We start from the raw sequence: 20,008 nt of genomic DNA on the forward strand, positions 1-20,008 counted from the left end.
AAGACAGCGCATGCGCGGGAACCAACGTCTATCTTTTTTAGACCGGAAGGTGGAAACGGAATTTCTCTTAGAGTAATCAATCCTCTCCATGCGGAGAACATCTTTGTATTTTAACAGGTTTGCAGCTACTGTTATCGAAGGACATCTTCGTTGCACTTTAGCCGAAGAGGTCCGTTTATAACCTTCTATTCTCCTTCACGGTCAGCATCCCTTAAGGAGCTGGAGTACGGAGGTGAGTCCTGACTAGCATCTTCATGTTAGCTTAACGCTGTGGGAAGAAAAGCAGGAGAAATGGTCGTTTTTTAAATCTTTCCCCCTTTCTTCCTCTCAATTCAAATGTGTTCACTAACCACTTTTATTTATATCGCGTTAGTTAGGTAATGTAAACGTGAAGTCGGTAATAGTGCGTCAGAGATCTGATTCACAAACATACAAACAATCAACAACAACAGAGTATACTTAATATACTATATAAGTGTGTGTCTCGGTCAGTGGTGTTAAGTACATTTACCCAAGTGCTGTACTTAAGTACTATTTGGAGGCACGTGTACTTTACTTGAGTATTTTCACATGGTACATTTCCTGAAGTAAAATGAGTAAGATAGAGATCAGATAAGATAAGAGCTACTAAACTGGGACTTATTTTTACGGTGCAGCAGCATAAACCAAAAGGCTGTGTTCATAATTAGAAATGACTGGAAAACAAACTATTCTAAAAGTACAAACATCTCAGATAGAAATGGAAAAGCATTAGAGAGCCTCACATAATATATACAGTTGAGTGGAATATTACATATGTAAACAGTGTGAATGTTATATGTCCAGTTAAATATTTCCATTAAAATGTAGCCTACACTTCCATTAAATACACATGTAAGAGCATTTTAGTACTGCAGTTCGTCACATTTAGATACTTGAGATACTGTGCAGATTCGTATTACAGTACTGCTTTGTACCGGATCAGCATATATGTGTTTTTATACACACAAAGTGTGAGTAAAAGTACGCCATTCGCGTCTGAACGTAGCTTTTAACATCACATTTAACACATATTACATTAAATAATAAATAAAAAAGCACGGGCTATTTGTTGGCACCACCCATTTATGCAGATGCATTCATGTAGAGGTGACAGGGTTAACTTTAATTGACCATGAAGTCAGACATAGACAAGTTTGTGATCTATTTTCTGTTAAAGTTTAACAATAGCTCCTTATGTCTGCACTTGAACATCAGCACTGTACTCTTTTTATTTACTGGTTAATGTTTCGTAAGGCTAACCCTCTTGATCAAACATTTGCTCTACTTGCAGTCCACATACTGTACCTTAGCAAAACACATCAGACCTTGCACAAGGACAGTACTTCAAGATAGATACGATTACAGGAAAAAGGACAAGATAGAGTGTAAAATACAAATAAAATGAAATAAAACCATAAAATAACAAATTATAAAATACTTTGAACGCAGTGCTAGGCTTATTTAAGAAATCCTGAGTCTGTGAACCCCTCCCCGTCCTCTTATCATGCCTGAAGAGCATCAGATAGTGTTTCAACATTATGAATCACTGTTTCCTTCTCTGCAGAAACAGGAAGTGCAGACTGAGAGGAATGAAGATATACCGTGTGACGAAGAAGATGAAGTGTGTGAGATAATCGAATCGGCAGAGAAACACACACACACACTTATTCGATCCGAACTCCAGCCTGTGTTATGGAGCAGGAAGAAGCCGCCGCCGGGGAGGATGCAGAGTCCCAGCTGATGTATAGGATCGAGCGTCCGGTTTACGATGAAGCTGTCATACGTTCATCGCTTCTCAAACCCAGGGAGAACTCCAGCACCCTCCGACAGAGGCTGGCGCAGCACTTCAGGTGAGTTTATATACAAAAGGTCTTCTCTCTTTTGGGCACAACCCTCCACTTTAACTTTAACACACTGCAGTTTGTCATAATGAGAAGTAAAAAACTGAAGAAAATATTATTTAATATTATTATTTTATTATTATTTTATTATTATTATTATTTTATTATTATTTTATTATTATTATATTTTTATTATCATTATTATTTTATTATTATTATTATTATTATTTTATTATTATTTTATTATTATTATATTTTTATTATTATTATTATTTTATTATTATTATTATTATTATATTTTTATTATTATTTTATTATTATATAAAGTTTTTAGTTTCTTTGATTTATTTACATTTGGTGTAATACTTTTTTTGAATGAGTTTTTATTTATTTAAGTAAAACACATGAAGTCACTCAGCTCATCTCACAAACCATAAAGTAATTCAAAAAAGGGAGGGGTTTAAATAATAAAAGCTGTATAGTTAAAACAATAGACACCGATAAAAGCATCGGTCGATGTCTAGAAGAGGTCGGTTTTAAGATTTGATTCAAAAACAGAAGGTGTTTACCTTAACTTCTTTAGCTTTCCTGACCTCTTAACCTCTGGATCGGTCCTGCTATCCATGGAATAAGATCGGTTTATCCACTTAAGTCAACAAGGACGTTTTCCTACATGCCTTAATTGAGTTTATATTGTAAATTCAACTCATACTGAACCTAATTTGGATGTTAAAGCCAGTAAAATATCTAAAACATATTATTTTGAGTCATAATTTACATCGTCTTTTAAGCGAAAATGCCAAACATCTGACATCCAGTTGTTGAAATAAAAGAATATGTGCTTTTTCTTTGTGAAATGTGACTGGAAATCAGATATATTTGGACTATTGGTCACTCAAACAGGGCTATTTAAAGACTAGGCTGGCTATAAGTGAGTCAGAAATACATTGGAAACGACTCATAGGGATTACAGTTAAAGTGATCTGTACTTTATATATATTTATTATTTACATAAAGGACGTCTATCTGTCTGTCTATCCATCCATCCATCCATCCATCCATCCATCCATCCATCCATCCAAGTAGCTCAATATTAATCAAGAAGCATGCATAAAGTATTACAGATAAAAATAGAAATGACACAATCTACACAATAGTACCCGTCCATTATAATTCCTGAAGAGTAAATCCACTCGTCTTGTTCCTCAGGTGTTCATCTCAGAGAGCCAAGGCGGCGGTGTTCAGCTTCCTGCCGATTCTCACCTGGCTGCCGTCCTACCCGGTGAAGGAGTTCCTGTTTTCAGACGTGGTGTCGGGGCTCAGCACCGGCGTCGTGCAGCTCCCTCAGGGTCAGTGAGACATGCACACACATCTCTCCAGTAAACTTTTACACACTTGAGACATTTACGGCAGGAGAAAATCTCCCTACTGATGCAGGTCGTTTGGGCGGGTCATCACCATAACATTTGACATCAAATCTTTGGACAACCAGTCCATGGTAATACATCAACTCCATTACTGAGTGTGTGTGTGTGTGGTACAAACAGGGAGACCGAAAAGACGCTTCCCATATACATGCACACGAATATCAGTCTGAACACAATTCGACATGACACGGTTTTAAGTCTGGTCTGGGAGATTAGAACAGGTGCATAAATGACAACAGTACAAATATAACACCAGTTTCATACGGTGGGATAATGAGTCAAATCTCTGGACTCATTAACACAAGCAGTTACATTTTTCTTAAGTCAACACACAAAAACAAGTCAAATAAACAGTTTCACATGTTTGTGTTAACAAAAGTCTGCTCCTTCTTTACAAGAAACATAAAAGATGGAGCTGTGGTTTACTGCAAAGTGCCTCATTTTCCTGTTAAAGCACTGTTTGGATCTTTAAGATGGAGGTGATGATTTAAAGATAGAGCCTCTTATATTTTCCCATGGATGATATTTTATTGATAATCATTGATGCATCCATGCAGCATTACGCCGTAGTTCACGTGTCACCCACGCATCTTTGAAAGCTTGAAACACAGATTAATAACGCCCCAAATGTTAAGTGTTTCTCAGCGTTGTTCAATAGCCTCAAGCCACATTCACCGGGCTCTGTGTGAAAGTCCAGCTGCCGGCTCCGGAGGGTCTGTGTTCAGATTCACACTGTCTTTGTTTTGGTATCTCTGCAGCTCTGACGCAATCGCTCAGCTTCTGGCACTGTAACATTTATTTTAACTCCTCTCCTCTCCTCTCCTCTCCTCTCCTCTCCTCTCCTCTCCTCTCCTCTCCTCTCCCCTCTCCTGTCCTCTCCTCTCCTCTCCTCTCCCCTGCTCTCCTCTCCTCTCCTCTCCCCTGCTCTCCTCTCCTCTCCTCTCCTCTGCTCTCCTCTCCTCACCTCTCCTCTCCTCTCCTCTCCTCTCCTCTCCTCTCCTCTCCTCTCCTCTCCTCTGCTCTCCTCTCCTCACCTCTCCTCTCCTCCTCTCCTCTCCTCTCCTCTCCTCTCCTCTCCTCTCCTCTCCTCTCCTCTCCTCTCCTCTCCTCTCCTCTCCTCTCCTCTCCTCTCCTCTCCTCTCCTCTCCTCTCCTCTCCTCTCCTCTCCTCACCTCTCCTCTCCTCTCCTCTCCTCTCCTCTCCTCTCCTCTCCTTCCTTCCTCACCTCTCCTCTCCTCTCCTCTCCTCTCCTCTCCTCTCCTCTCCTCTCCTCTCCTCTCCTCTCCTCTCCTCTCCTCTCCTCTTCACAGGTCTAGCCTACGCCATGCTGGCTGCTGTGCCTCCAGTCTATGGCCTGTACTCCTCATTCTACCCCGTCCTACTCTACACCTTCTTCGGGACGTCCAGACACATATCAGTAGGTGAGAATAACACATAAAGGAAGGTTTGCTTTGAAGGTGAACCCCCCCCCCCTCGGGTCTACACACTGGTGGTGGTGAGGAGCTGGAGGGAGTAATGAAGATCTGGATTGATGAGGGGTCCTTCTGGGCTTCACCTATAATGAACTGGAGGTGAATGGGGTTGAATGATGCTCTGTGATCGGCTCGTGGGACATGAGGCGAATCTGATTGGTTGAGCTGAGGCAGCGAGTGAGTGAGACAGAAGATGTGAAAGAGAGAGTACCAGGCAGTCTTCCTGATAGAACTTCATTTAACCGGCTGAAAGGAAAACCACAGCTCTCATCAGCTGTTGCTAGGCAGATTATTATGCTCCAATTGGTTAAAAAATGACTGAAATGGCTTGTATCAAAGCGTCAAAGTTACACTAAGTATTTCAGTGTAGAGCTAGCTGTAAGTCGCTGGAGAAATACACGATGGCTCCTTAGCTATCAATCTTATTTGTATTGTGAAGTATAGGATGATTTAACGATACAACAATCACTTTATTTAGGATGAGGAGGAACCAGTGTGTCCTGCAAACATGATGCTACCTTGCTAAATGTTGGCTAGAGAGAAGGAGAGAGATGCTAATGCTAATGCAAAAGCTCTGATAGCATCCAGAGGCAGCCGCCGCACAGTAAAGGGATACGGTACCGAAAGTGTACCATTATAAATAGTTAGTTAATGATGAACCCCCAGAGCTGCTTTTGTTTACTACTATAAGCTAGTTAACTTCGAATGCTAACTATTGTAGTTAATGTAAGGGATGAACACACTATTGAATTATTCCTAACACTGTCTTGTGTTTGCTTTTAGAAATGCAAAAACTCTTTCAACATCCCTCATGTTCACCACTTGTGAAGCAACCCAGACCTTGAGTTGGCCAACTGTCCCATAAATATCCAACCCCGTGTTTGAATAATTACATACCGAGTTGTTTGAGACAGGGAAAACATTAACAAACTTGCCTCTTTGTTATTTTGTGACACAATATTACCACTAAAGGAATGTTTAACCGTGACACAGAGGTGTGTTGTTGTCCCTTTATATTTGATGATCGTGTCCTCAGCTGACTTGAGATGCAGGATTGCGCAATTTCAGTCTGCCCTCCCCACGCCTAGAGAGAGCTCCCAGTGATCTCAGATGTCAGCTCTGAGATATGAGTCCTTCTGACCATGGGCAGCACAAACTAAACCTGCCTAATCGTGATTAAAATACATTTAAAATAGATCTGCAGTTGTTAAGAGGAAGTAGTTGCAGGCTGCACGTTTCATTTGGTGTCTGTTTTTTTGTGTGTGCACATGATGATCCTTTCATTTATAGCACAGAGGGAGATGGAATAACTGGGCTGCTGTTCAAGTGCTGGCCAAATGACCCCCCCACACACACACACACACACACACACACACACACACACACACACACACACACACACACTTAGCTGTTGTTATGTCTGTCAAACGTTCTATTTTACCGGCTGAAATATGTAAACTGCAGCTCTGAGTTGACATGGTTTCAAATACATTTGATATCATGCAAATAGAGAGAGACTGAAGGGGGAAAACTGGGCTGCTGTTCAAGTGCTGGCCAAATGACCTTTTCACACACACACACACACACACACACACATTGAAAGTGCATGACCCCCTGGTCACCATGATACTGCACAGCACCCAGCACGGCCCTCAGTGGAGCGTAGGTGAAATATTTCTATAACTCAGACATGATGTTTGACTCCAGTGTTTGCTCCACATTATCCTGAGGCTGATAGGAGAGTTCGCCCAGGAGTCATGACACGTTTATTCAGCTTAAATGCAAAGCAAACACACACTCTATACAAATAGGTGTACATCCCCACAGTGGAATAAGAATCAGAGTCTGTGTAATGTTCCTGATACTTCCTGCCCTTCCTATTAATACGGAAGTTTAATCAACAAGCCACCGTTCTGTACACACCCAGGTTGCGTTCCACACCCGTGAAACGTTTATTAAGGAGCTTAAACTGCCGACTCACAGCGGGTACAGCTCATTTAACTATCCACTTATTCTAAAGAAAATGTCACGTCATGATTTTCCTGGCCAGAGTATCGGCAACTAAAATGTCAATGGATGAAACCTCAGAGTTACTGAAGAGGGAGTCGTCTCGCGGCATGGATGAAGGGTGCAATAGGTGTCGTGTGTGCAGAATATAATGTACAAATATTTATAAACAACACAAAGGAAGAACTGGAAAATCTGCATTAATGTAAAGAATTCTAACCCATAATTTACATGAAAACGTCTTGAATTTTAACCATGTTTTTGAGGGTGAAGGAATTCTTATTCAAAGTGGGATGTAGGTTATTCCGCAAGTCTGTAGAGATATTGAAATGTCCGTACCACTCCACTCTCCCTCCCAGCCATCTGAACACTTGCTTTCCAAGAAAAGGGCTTCAAGCCATTCGTAATTCAGCTCTAACCTCTAAGACCAAATGGGCACGACAAACTGACCCAGTCTCTAGCTGTGTTCTTGAGGATCCTTCACCTCCTGGCAGAGAGTGAGAGGGAATAGCTGGGCTGCCGTTCAAGAGCTGGGCAAATAACCTTTTCACTTAAAGAGGTTCTTCATGAAACCGTTACAGCTTCATGAAACTGTACCCAAGCTTTGAAAGGTGAAGTATTTCCCCCAGCAGAGACGGGAAGTACTTAAGTACAATTTTAAGGTCTTTACTTGAGTATGTCCCTTTAATGCTACTTCATACTTCTACTCCACTACATTTAAAAGGTAAATAGTGTACTTTTACTCAACTGTGTGTGTGTGTGTGTGTGTGTGTGTGTGTGTGTGTGTGTGTGTGTGTGTGTGTGTGTGTGTGTGTGTGTGTGTGTGTGTGTTCTGCAGGTACCTTCGCAGTGATTAGTCTGATGATCGGGGGTGTGGTAGTGAGGGAGGCCCCGGACGATATGTTTTACTTCCCCCCGGTCAACGGTACCAACGCGTCTGCCGTCCTGGACGTGGAGGCCCGGGACGCCCGCAGGGTTCAGGTGGCCGTGGTGCTCACTACGCTGGTGGGAATCATCCAGGTCAGTACTGGAACCAGAACCTCAGAGAGACAGAGACTAGAACATGCTGTTTATTCGCACACCTGTATCAATAATTACATCACTGGCTTCTTGTACGATACTTTAGGCTTTAGAAAGACTTGGCACATTTTCTTTACCGGAGCCAGAGAGTCTATTTCATTGTTTATTTCGGCTGTGTGTTATTATTTATTTACTGATCCATCTATTTAACTACTTATTTATTTGCTCATTAATTTATCCATCTATTTATTTACTTATATATTTATTTATTAGATTATTTATTTGATTATTAATTTATCTATTTATTTACTTATTTAGGACATATTGAAATATTATTTTTAGGCTTTGAATGTGTTAAGTATTTGTAAAGCATTACAGAAATTCAGGGCTCTTTGTGAGAGTGTTATGAGTAACCATAACAGAGCTTTTGATTTGGTCTGTTTGGTTAAAACTCCTCACTGGAGGCTGCTGAAATCTTCTCACGCTGTAAAAAAAAGATCATTGTTTACCCAAAGCAGCAGGAGGTCTGAGTCTCTGTTGACGTATCAGCACCTTGATTCTGCAGCGTGTTCTTATCCCCTGACGTCCGTCTTTGTTTCTCTCTGAATGTTGTTCCAGGTAGTCTTAGGTCTCCTCAGGTTTGGTTTTGTGGCGATCTACCTCACGGAACCCCTGGTGCGAGGCTTCACCACAGCAGCAGCGGTGCACGTCGTGGTCTCTCAGCTGAAGTACCTGCTGGGGGTCAAAACCCCGCGCTTCAGTGGACCCCTCTCAGCTCTTTTTGTGAGTTTAGACACAGTCAGTGCGTCAAATACACCAAGGCAAATTCCCTGTATGTGTAAACCTACTTGTCAGTTTCTGTTTCTGATTCCTTCCTGGTGTCGCTCTTCCTCCAGAGCATCCAGGCGGTGTTCAGCGACATCACGAGCACCAACGTCTCCACTCTCATCATGGGCCTGGTGTGCATCGTGTTCCTGTACGCCGTCAAAGACCTCAACGAGCGCTTCAAGAAGAAACTGCCCATCCCCATCCCCGGAGAGATCATCGTGGTCATCGTGTCGACCGGCGTCTCGTACGGGATGTCCCTGTCGGACGACTACAGGGTGGACGTGGTGGGGAAGATACCGAGCGGGTACGGAACAGTAATACATTAAACTGTATGGTACTGTTATTACTGTACTGAGTGTTATTATTCATTTACTTATTTACTTACTTGTGTATCTGTTGTATTTATTAAAATATTAAAGTATTTATTTATGTATTAACTGATTCATATATTTTCTATACCTCTATTTATTTTTTATTTAATCAATTAATTTACATCTATATATTTATTTATTATTTATTATTTATTATTTTATTATTTATTTATTATTTATTTATTATATTTATTTATATATATATATATATATATATATCTCTAAATATTTGTAAGAATTACATTTATCTATGTATTTACTTGTTCTAGTGTTGTAGTTTCAGGCTCTTCTTCTTGTTCTTCTTGTTCTTCTTGTTCTTCTCCTTCTTCTTCTTCTTCTTGTTCTTGTTCTTCTTGTTCTTCTTGTTCTTGTTCTTGTTCTTCTTGTTGTTCTTGTTCTTCTCCTTCTTCTTCTCCTTCTCCTCCTCCTCCTTCTTCTTCCAGCCATTGAAGGAACCCTCAGAACAGAACGATTTCTCTCTCCTGTGTCCCCAGGCTCCTCGCTCCTGCCGCCCCAGACTTCTCTCTGTTACCCCGTTTGGTCACAGACTCCTTTGCTGTTGCGATTGTAGGATTCTCGATGGGCATCTCCCTCGCCAAGATCTTCGCCCTGAAGCACGGCTACAAAGTGGACGGCAACCAGGTGAGTCTCGGGGGGTGCTAACGAGCTCAAAGACATTTTATTTTAAAGGGCAGTGCAATTAAAGAGGTCTTGTTAAGCCTTTTGGGGGTATTCCGGAACACAATGACATCACTACGGAACACTCGCACATTGTACGTGATAATCTAAGAGGGCGGGACATCTCTAAGCAAGTTGACCAATCACATCAGAGCCAGGCCAGCTAACCAATCAGAGCAGACTGGGCTCTGGTTTCAGACAGAGGGTGAAAATAGGAGTTGCAGCACAGCTTTCTGAACATTAAAGCAGGGAGACAGATTTCTCTCCCACCGTGTGAACAGTGACGGAGTGAACAGGGCGACCGTGTCAGCAGCTTACACAACAGCTCGTTACTCAGATTCCATGTAAGGGAGGAATCTGCTTCCTTTCCTATAAAACAGGAAGCAGGGGGTTAGAGAAAGTTCATTATATAATGCTGGTGGGGCTTTTTATATGTGAGCATGTGCAGGACAAAGACTTCAGACATATTGCTGATCAATATGTGACTCAAGCTGAAACTCAGACGTCTTAATTAGCTCGTTTCCAATGCTGAACAATTACCTGTTGTACATAGTACCTGAAAGTGAGAACAGGGTTAACTGTGGTTCGCTCTGGTTCTCTACTGTCATCATCTGCCCTCTGACTCGTGGTTTGGTGGGTTGTTTAAGCTCCAGTGCACCCCCGCTGAATGTACTGTGTTGTGTTTTGCTTCCAGGAGCTGATCGCCCTCGGTCTGTGTAACTTCATCAGCTCCTTTTTCCACACCTTCGCCATCACCTGCTCCATGTCCAGGAGCCTGGTGCAGGAGAGCACAGGGGGGAAAACACAGGTAACACACACACACACACACACACACACACACACACACACACACACACACACACACACACACACACACACACAGCATGATTCTGACACAGTTTTGGACGTGTGTGTGTTCAGATCGCGGGGCTGCTGGCGTCTCTCATGGTGCTGCTGGTGGTAGTGGCCATCGGTTTCGTCTTCCAGCCTCTACCTCAGGTGGGTGAAGCCACAACGCTTTTATTTCCTCCCCAGCTTCCTGTTTGTTTCTCCCTCATGCTTTATCTTTCTGCTCTGCGTGACAGACGGCGCTGGCGGCCATCATCATGGTGAACCTGCTGGGCATGTTCAAACAGATCCGAGATATTCCTGCTCTCTGGAGGACCAGCAGGATCGAACTGGTAAGTCAACAACGAGCGTAGACTCTATACATATGTTGCATTTTAAATATTTCATCCCATTTTTAAAACAGGATAGAACAGAATCCCTTAAATGCCTTTGCAGGGAAACTAAACGGTGCATTAAAGGCTTTCTAAAATATACAAAACAGACAGGAAGTGAGATTCTGCATCCCTTCATTGAATCAGTTCATAATAGCGCTGTTGCATTTTGTCCTAGTTGTGTGTTCAGAGCAGTGTTTGACTTCAGGGATGAAGCCAGTCTAAGTCCTATTTGTTGAACCTGAACCATGTACCGGAGGCTAGAAGAGCAAACAGATCCTTTTTAAAACATGCCAAACTGTTCTCTTATAGCGCTTACGGTATGATGTTTTATTTAATGCCAGTTGTAGAGGCTAAACCAACGCTTTAAGCCACTGAGGTGCCGCCTCAATAGCGTAAATGACACACACTTTCGCTCGTTGGGTAAATAAAAAGTCTGATACTAAGGTTTCCAAGTCTGTTCATTAAATAAACTTGCATCTGATTCCATCACCGTACAAAAAATGAAGCTTCCAAACAACACTAGTTCCTACCTTTTATAACCAGAGCGCTAATTGGCTCCTCCAGTGGTGAACCTCCTTGTTGGTGTTTCCTCTCCTTGATGTGGAAGTGGTCACGTGTCTGGAGCTCTGTTGATTCACTTCATATCTGTTTCCTCCCTCTCCTCCCTCAGGCCATCTGGCTGGTGGCCTTCGTAGCGTCGGTCCTGTTAGGGCTGGATTACGGCCTCCTGGTGGCGCTCGCTTTCGCCATACTCACAGTCATCTACAGGACACAGAGGTACCGATAACAAGCTTGTGTTTAGTCCAAATGTGTGTGTTTTGGTTACTAATACTATAACACAAGTATATATATGTTGTATTTATTTATTAACGTGAGTCCAGCATGAAGAGGAGCCAGATTTCCATCTAGTCTCCGTTTTTTGGTGTCCATCCGGCCCTCTGGATCCAAAGAGCAGTTGTTTTGATTTCTGAACTTGTGTATTCCCCCTCCTCAGCCAGTTCACGAGCCTTTGTTCTTTCTGTATTACCGTGTTTATCGGTGTGATTACTGACCTTTCTCCTCCTCTTCTAGCCCTAAAAGTGCTGTCCTGGGTCATGTCCCCGGCACCGGGCTGTACTGTGATGTGGAGAAGTACGAAGAGGTGAGTCAGGCAGGAAAAGCACGTAAACTCTGCTCAACATGTCACATTTGGAGGTTACTCACGGTGATTTGTGCTTTGGTTCCCAGGCGGCTGAATACGAGGGGATTAAGATCTTCCACTCCAACTCCTCCATCTACTTTGCTAACTGCGACCTTTATGTGACTGCCCTCAAGGAGAAGGTAATCCCAGCCGCTGTGTGAGTGTTTATACAACACTGTGCAGAAGGGAAAAGAACAGACCATTTACCTCTCTGGAGGAGAGGAATATGGGGCTCCTTTATTGGTCAGACCCTAACTTATGTTAGCTCGCCGTTCGTTCAAGTCACATATTTCTTATTACAATCTACTTTTCTACATGGTGTGTTGTGTTTTCATACATGTATTCTACTGTGTTTATACCTACAGAAGTCATCAGATTAAACTGATCATTTCAGTCGATCTAGTCCAGCACAAAGCTTTATTTCCTCACTTCATTTCACGTATGATTCCTCAGAAAAACACTGTTTGATTGTCTGTGGCTCAATGCTCTCTTTTAAAACATACGTTTTGATCACCAAAAGTGCACGACAAACATCAGTTGAACAGAAATGAAAAGTGGTAAGCCTAATTAAATAAAATTGAACACTTTACACAAACCAATAGCAAGCTTTAAGCATATATATATATCTAAGGTTAATCACAGCCAGGATAACATTTGAAAGGATATGTAATAGCTTTAGTAACTTCTGATGATGTGTCACAGACGGGAGTCAACCCTGAGGCCATGCAAGCTGCCCGGAAAGCCCAGAGGAAGCAGAAGGCGAACGGCCACCACCACTCGTCACTGAAGACCAGCTGCACGGTGAGTTCCTCTCTTATCTCTCTGGATGTGTTTGTGCACGGTCAGCTTTGTTGAGTCAGCGTTCTGCATGTTTGCATTTGCCGTGCAGTGTCAGGCCTCAGCTTTGTCTGTACTGGGAAAGAAAAAGCACAAAACTGTCCGTCATTTTCATAAAACCCTCTCCTACAGTGCATTAATGTTACGTAGTGATGTCACTGTGGAGTTCTACCTTTGCAGACCATTTACATGCACTACAACTTATAATACACACTACAGGAAAGAGAAAGCCCTCCAAAAAGCACAATAGAGTCTCTTTAATATCAGTAATGTTTGGCTTGTTGACTCTTTCCCCTTCTCTGATTGGTTCCAGGATAAGGAGAGGGGCGTGACCCACGAGGTTTTGTCCTATAACCACATGGCCGAGGAGCAGGGGAACGGCCAGCTGGGGGACGGAGACAGCCAAACGCTCTCGGAGGAGGCCGCCTTCCTCCACCCGCTCAGCGACGTGCACTCCATCATCCTGGACTGGACGCCCGCCAGCTTCATCGACTCCGTGGGAGCTAAAGCCGTCAAACAGGTCGTTAAAACAGACCGGGGTCAATATCACTCTGCCACGACTACAGGGTCTCTAAGGCTGTGTTCACCGGGATCAATTCCTGACATCTGTGGGAACAAACACACCCACCACACGTGTGCAATCCATACACCTCATGCAATGTTCTTCTTAATGCATGTACAAACAGTATCTCCTGATGCTCGTTACCTGGTCTTTTACCGTATATAAACTGTCCATCCTTGCATTTAAGAAGCCTCGTTGCAAAAGCGTTTCACAGGATTGTACCAGTATAACCGTAGTGACAGAAAACATCGTCAAACTTTGAAATCTCCTTACAAATATGTAGGATGAGTTTGAGTTTAAATGTGACGCTCCGACAGCACTGGGACTGATCTGTGCATGTTTAGTATGACCTGGAAATACACACGTGAACTCTGATTTGACCTAGCTTACAGCAGTTGAAGGGCCAAGGATGGGATGTGCATTGGATTGAAGACCACGTGCAGATCTGAATGAATAAAAAATCCTTTGTAATCACCAAGGGAAGTGTAGATGCAGAGGCTGGAGATGTGCTTGTAGTATTTCAGTATTTCCCTCAGTGAGTAGCTGTTTGTCTCTGCAGGTTATTATGGAGTATGCAGCTGTGGACGTTCAGGTGGTCATCGCCGGCTGCAGCAGTGAGTCGTCCTCTTTACTTTCCTCTGTGTTTGTTTACATCTGTCGGGTTGTGGTCAGGGTCCTTAGGGGAATACTTCACCCTCAAAATAACAATTTATATTATGGTCCTGCAAATCTGGAAAAAAAACCAGCTTTCTCCTGCGTGTCCTGGACGTCAAATAAAGAATAAAATGATCTATAAAGAAGTCAAACTATATAAAGCTCGTACGCTGTTACAGTTGAATCTCATTTCTCCTGTACTTCTATTAATAAATGTATATAGTTCTATTTTACATATTTTTATAGTATATTTGAAGTGTTTTTATTGTAGTTTCTTATTCTAAATTCCAGTTTATTTACTATTGCAGTTCTTTTCTGTTTTAATAATCCTTTTCATTTGTGCTAGTATGCACCAAACACCAAGGCGAAGTCCTTCTATGTGAATAACCTACATCTATTAATACAATCCCACACACAGCATCAGGCTTGTACTCGTTCATGCAGGTTTGTGTTTTAATAGTGTTGAAAATGGATGCGTTAGTAAAGTAGTGAGCGTGATAGAGACGTGCTCCTTCTTCACGAGGCTTTGATGTAGTTTGGCTCAGCAGCCCTTCAATTCATTAAGACTGATTTTGGATTCTGTACTCACTTTGAGGTTTTCTAAAATGTGTGAATCATTTATATAAAAATGATCGATTTCAGGGTGAAGTTCCTTATAATGGAGCTCAGACACTAGAGAAACACATATGGATTTCCCTCTCTCTGCTTTGATCTAACAGGGAACCTGCTGTCCGAGCTCGACTCCTTACAGTTCTTCTCCGGGGCCATGACTCCAGAGATGGTGTTCCCCACCGTCCACGACGCGGCGCTGCGCTGCCAACGCTCACATCCATCGATCGCTCCGACCAAAGCAAAATCACTTCAGATCCAAGACGAGTGACGGCAGATATCTGGAGTCGGGATAAACCGTTCATAGCCGAGGTGGACGCTCATGCGTCTGAAGAAGCACTTTAGTCTGGTACGTAGAGAAGTGCAGCTTTTAGCCAATCAGGAAATTAGTTCCCGGCTGACATTCCTCCAGCCTTATTCCTCTCGGGGATTGTTTAGTCTTTCTGTTGTTGGGAGAGAAACACCGTGTTCGAATGACTTCCGTTCAGTGATGGAAACTTTATGAAACTGCCTCATCCCGCTGGTGTCCACTGTTACAGAGAAGACGTGTTCTGATAGATAGTATTTATCTGCTGTATTGTGTCATATTTAAACCAGCAAAAACACTATCGTCTGTCGGTCTGCAGCGTCATGTTTGTGTTGTGCTCCTCAGCGAAGCGTTACTGTTTTTAAAGCTGTTATTTAAAGGTGACAGGAAGCCTTAAGAGTCGCCATCATGTGGTTCTTTTTACACAAATCACGTACACTCAAGTCTGGAATAAAGTTTATTTTTAAGTGAACAAGAATGACGAGAAAAGGACAGTTTTTTTTTTGCTTCTCACACACACACACACACACTTAGTTGTAGGTCATGTATCTGGGGGTGGCGCTGAACTTGGCGTAGGACTTGATGACCTTGTTGACGGCCTCCAGGAAGTCCTTCTCCGTGGCGATCTTCCTTCGGGCTCTGATGGCGAACATGCCGGCCTCCGTGCACACGCTGCGGATCTCGGCTCCTGGAAACAACAAACAAACCGCCCACACACACCACATCAGACACTGCTGACACAACAACCTTCAGGACAATCAAGAGGAAGTGCAGGCTCTGAGTTTAGCTGCTAAACCGGTTCAACTGCTAAACCGGTTCAACTGCATTTGGAAAACCTTTGAGGAGACATAAAGAGACACCTTTGAAACCGTGTGATTGGTCTAAATATTAGTCTGCATACCTGATTTTACCAACCCACACACACGTAACCTACAACATTTAACACCTGCAGGTCCACACAAACATCAAAAGGTCTTCCAACAATTGAGGTTTAGATGGAAATGTAAGTTATTTTTATGCAAATGCTTCTTATTTTGCACTTACAACTACATAATGAATTCAATTCCAATAATCTGAAGGAAAGGTGATAAATGTGTGCTGACAATTATAATACAACAGTTGGCACTCTTATACAGATCCTTCTTTTACCCGTTATATATTTTACAGTTTGTTGGATGATCACAGAAAATTTCACTGGACAAAAAGATGTCCCCCCCCTTATGTCCACACAGCAGTACTACAACACACTATTATTAAACACCAGCTAAAGCAGCAACTAAAGATAAAGAATGAGTACCTTCTTCAGAGTGTATCTCCAATGAGTATTGAGGTGTTTTCTGTGTCAGTATAACACACCGAGTAATTGATATCTTCCATTGAATACATTTAGCTCAACACAGATAGAGGATCCACATTTTACCATTCAACAAACTGTTATGAAAAGCCAGGAGGATTCTCTGAACAGGAAGCGGAGGAAACGAGTGTAAGCCGAGCTACAGGGAGACGTTTTGGAGCAGGCTTTTAGGAGATATTGGACAGAATGGTTTCCGCTGTGAGTCTTACCGGTGCTGTTGGGACAGAGGCGAGCGAGCAGCTCAAAGCGAATGTCTCTCTCCACACTCATAGAGCGAGCATGGATCTTGAAGATGTGTGTGCGACCCTGAAATGTAAAAACAAACACAGGTGAGTAGGACTTATGATGTCATATAGATCCATGTCATATAGGTCTCTGGAGACTTCGCTCACCTCCAGGTCCGGCAGGCTGAACTCGATCTTCCTGTCCAGACGTCCGGGTCTCATCAGCGCCGGGTCCAGGGTGTCCGGTCTGTTGGTGGCCATCAGAACCTTGATGTTTCCTCGCGGGTCGAAGCCGTCCAGCTGGTTGATGAGCTCCAGCATCGTCCTCTGAACCTCGTTGTCTCCACCGGCACCGTCGTCAAAACGAGCGCCTGGCAGGGAGAGCCAAAGGAGAGGGATTTGTATTATTATTATATATCATATGGCATCTTAAGTGACAGTGGAGAGAGCCTCACCTCCAATAGCATCAATTTCATCGAAGAAGATCAGACAGGCCTTCTTAGTCCGGGCCATCTCAAACAGTTCCCGCACCATCCTGGCTCCCTACACCACACACACACAATTACTTATATCAGCCTTCAGGATCAAACAGCTGTTAATCTCTGCCCGGTGTCTCTGTAATCACTCACCTCTCCCACGTATTTCTGCACCAGCTCGGAGCCGATGACTCTGATGAAGCAGGCGTCGGTCCTGTTGGCCACGGCTCGGGCACAAAGGGTCTTTCCGGTGCCGGGGGGCCCGAATAGAAGCACACCCTTCGGGGGCTCGATACCCAGATTGACAAACCTCTCGGGCTGGTGAGCAGAGGAGGGAGAGACAGGAGGATCAATCAGCTTACATCGTCTCATTCTCAGGGTATGCAACAGCTGTTTTATTTAGTCCTGGTAACTAAACGAGAAACTTTTCCTCATTATTTACAGAGCTGAAGAGTGACGGCATGTTTTGTTTATTGAAATCGCTGCAAAGCTCTGGTATTGATTAAGCTCTGGGATTTCTTCCTCTGAACACTCACATGCAGCAGGGGGGTCTCCACCACTTCCCTCAGCTTCTCAATCTGCTCCTTACATCCACCCACATCACTGTAGGTCACATCAGGCTTCTCCTCCACCTAAACAGGAGAACGCACAGTTGTTGCTACAGCTTGTTGCGAAACATCGTACACTTTTATGCAATCTTCATGACTAAAACTGAATCCAAATGTGACTAAAATGAGCATTAGCACACCTGCATCATGGTGACAGTCGGGTCGATCTTAGGTGGCAGAGGGATGTGGATCTGGTACTTGTTCCTGTCAACACTGGAAGGACAGAAGGGACATGACATATAGAAGATTGTTACAATAGAAATGTGAAATGTATACGCAATATTCGAGACATTAATAACACTCACCCCACTCTCATGCCCTCCTCGATGTCAGTGGGAGCCACCTGGTCACTCAGGTCGACCACAAACTTGGCAAACTGTTTGACGTTGATGATGTATTTAGGGTCCTCAGAGTCGGCGTTTATGATCTTTGTGCATCTGGTAAAACGATGCAAAGGAAATGTATAAGACACATGCATCGATGGAGAGATGTCAGAACGAGTGGGCTGCTATGGATGAAGCGCTCCGAGCATTATGGAGTTTGATACTTAGCAAAAAACAAGCATAACCCAAAATGATTTCCCTAGTTTTTGCCACAATGCTTCTGTTTATTCAGAGCTTTAACCATCAGTCAGTTTTCTTTACCTTGCAACCTGCAGCGGCTGTTCGCTCTGCAGAGTCTGTTTGTCTGCAGCCAGATCCCAGAGTGCCGGTGGAGCCAGGCCGGTGTCGGACTCCTTGATGCCTGTCAAAGTCAAACAACACAACAAACAATTCAGCCTCCAATCACAACATCTAAAGCAAGCAGCTGAGAAAACGTAAGTTTAGTAACAGCACATTTATGTTTTTGATCACCCACCTGTGAGCTCGTTGATCTTCTTGAGCAGCTGCTGGATGTCATCTTCAACTTGTTTGATCTGTCTGGAGTAGGTGCTTTGTCCCTGATGATAAAAAGCAAGCAACGCATTAGACAACATAAATATAATAACAATCAAAGTCAACTTTATTGTCAATTTCTATCTGTGTGTGATACAGACAGGGAGCGAGGTGCACTGTCTCACCATCCCAAACAATAAAAATAAGAGTATATACATACACATCAAATATTCATACATAGACAGAATGAGAGGTATAAATAAAAAGGCACAGGTGTGAGGTGAACAGATCAAGGTGAATATATTAAAGTGTAAAATATACACAGTAGTGAAAATGACATCTAGCAGCTAGTAGAAAACATATCTGGTGCTTGGTGTGGATATAACCAATTTCACCTTTGAAGCTAATGTGCTTTAGTCTTTCTCAGGACGTACTTACATATGTTTTCAGCAGAGCGATGTCTCCTTCATCCAAAGCTGTGAGAAATAAACAACAATAATGAGTTTGCATTCACTGGTCGCTGGGCCGTTAGCACTCTTATCTGAGTAATAACATTTTATTAACTTACATTTACACAATACATATGATCTGATTTCCCACAGCATACATTATACATTTACCGAACCAAAAAACAGTCATTAAAAAAGCATTAGTAGAAAAGAAGAACCCCATTTAGCCAGCAGAGCTAACGTTAGCATGAAGCTAATGTCGCCGTTTCTTTTCAGCAAAGAACGCAATGTTTTTAATAGTTAATATATTCATAGAATTACATCTGATAGGTGCGTCATCTTTAGCCTCTTCCTTGGTCTTTCTTTGATCGTCTCCCAAGTAGTCCGGCATGTTAAATGTGAGAATAAAGTGTCTGCTACAAAAAGAAGCTGGTTCTTCAACAGCTAAAAATTTAACTATTACACAGCAGGTTTGTGACTTCCGCTTCTTTCCGCCAGTCACCGGAAATACAGGTCGGACATTTATTGAGGAGGCACCACCAGTAACATATATTTAAAATGATATTTTATTTATAAAACATATAAATAATACTTTTATAATTGGAGGTAATACATATTAATTACATTTTAAAAAAATTCAAATAATATATATGATTTGCTAGTGGAAAGGCGCTGTTTCTCTATAAGCATGAACAATATTCACATACTGTACTTAAATAGTCCCTCTTTACTGGAATTGTAACTTCTCACTGTACATTCTATATTTATATCCAATTGAATATGTCATTCTTGCACACTAAATGTAAATAATATCCTACTTAAATTGTGTTAGCTGTTATTTAGCCCATCAATAGTGTGTTATTTGCCAGATAGTTTACAGAATTGTATCTTCAGGGTCAACTTTTATATTTCCACTCTTTTGGTTCTGTTTTATCTTCTATTTTGATTCATTTATACGTATGTGTATATGTTCAGAAGATTGGTA

General features: G+C 42.5%; 2 protein-coding genes across 2 annotated transcripts; one reads left to right on the forward strand and one right to left on the reverse strand.

Annotated features, from left to right (window-relative positions):
* The first annotated feature begins 81 nt into the window (after positions 1-81).
* On the forward strand, positions 82-15,515 carry slc26a5 (solute carrier family 26 member 5). The gene is made up of 18 exons (XM_063905417.1): positions 82-232; positions 1,586-1,871; positions 3,072-3,211; positions 4,600-4,710; positions 7,607-7,788; positions 8,407-8,571; positions 8,685-8,920; positions 9,482-9,629; positions 10,360-10,473; positions 10,587-10,664; positions 10,751-10,846; positions 11,559-11,665; positions 11,960-12,029; positions 12,116-12,208; positions 12,771-12,869; positions 13,219-13,425; positions 14,027-14,081; positions 14,841-15,515. The coding sequence occupies exons 2-18, from the start codon at positions 1,714-1,716 to the stop codon at positions 14,999-15,001; spliced, it is 2,220 nt and encodes a 739-aa protein (XP_063761487.1). The 5' UTR covers positions 82-232; positions 1,586-1,713; the 3' UTR covers positions 15,002-15,515.
* On the reverse strand, positions 15,482-19,537 carry psmc2 (proteasome 26S subunit, ATPase 2). Its single transcript, XM_063905418.1, has 12 exons — positions 19,345-19,537; positions 19,013-19,050; positions 18,558-18,639; positions 18,344-18,443; positions 18,005-18,136; positions 17,840-17,912; positions 17,628-17,723; positions 17,245-17,409; positions 17,071-17,158; positions 16,784-16,986; positions 16,601-16,697; positions 15,482-15,725 (listed from the first exon to the last, which is right to left on the reverse strand). The coding sequence occupies exons 1-12, from the start codon at positions 19,412-19,414 to the stop codon at positions 15,568-15,570; spliced, it is 1,302 nt and encodes a 433-aa protein (XP_063761488.1). The 5' UTR covers positions 19,415-19,537; the 3' UTR covers positions 15,482-15,567.
* Between the last annotated feature and the right edge of the window lie 471 nt (positions 19,538-20,008).

The sequence above is a fragment of the Eleginops maclovinus genome, chromosome 17 (genome assembly GCF_036324505.1).
Source record: "Eleginops maclovinus isolate JMC-PN-2008 ecotype Puerto Natales chromosome 17, JC_Emac_rtc_rv5, whole genome shotgun sequence".
In the NCBI taxonomy this organism is placed as follows: Eukaryota; Metazoa; Chordata; class Actinopteri; order Perciformes; family Eleginopidae; genus Eleginops; species Eleginops maclovinus.

Excerpts from the sequence above, each read along its gene's own strand:
- psmc2 (XM_063905418.1), bottom strand. The coding sequence starts at position 19,414 with ATGCCGGACTACTTGGGAGACGATCAAAGAAAGACCAAGGAAGAGGCT. Across the intron at positions 17,724-17,839 it reads CGACTGTCACCATGATGCAG|GTGGAGGAGAAGCCTGATGT; the intron begins GTGTGCTAATGC and ends TCTCCTGTTTAG. Across the intron at positions 17,410-17,627 it reads TGGAGACCCCCCTGCTGCAT|CCCGAGAGGTTTGTCAATCT; the intron begins GTGAGTGTTCAG and ends TCTGCTCACCAG.
- slc26a5 (XM_063905417.1), top strand. The coding sequence starts at position 1,714 with ATGGAGCAGGAAGAAGCCGCCGCCGGGGAGGATGCAGAGTCCCAGCTG. Across the intron at positions 1,872-3,071 it reads AGGCTGGCGCAGCACTTCAG|GTGTTCATCTCAGAGAGCCA; the intron begins GTGAGTTTATAT and ends CTTGTTCCTCAG. Across the intron at positions 7,789-8,406 it reads CGCTGGTGGGAATCATCCAG|GTAGTCTTAGGTCTCCTCAG; the intron begins GTCAGTACTGGA and ends ATGTTGTTCCAG.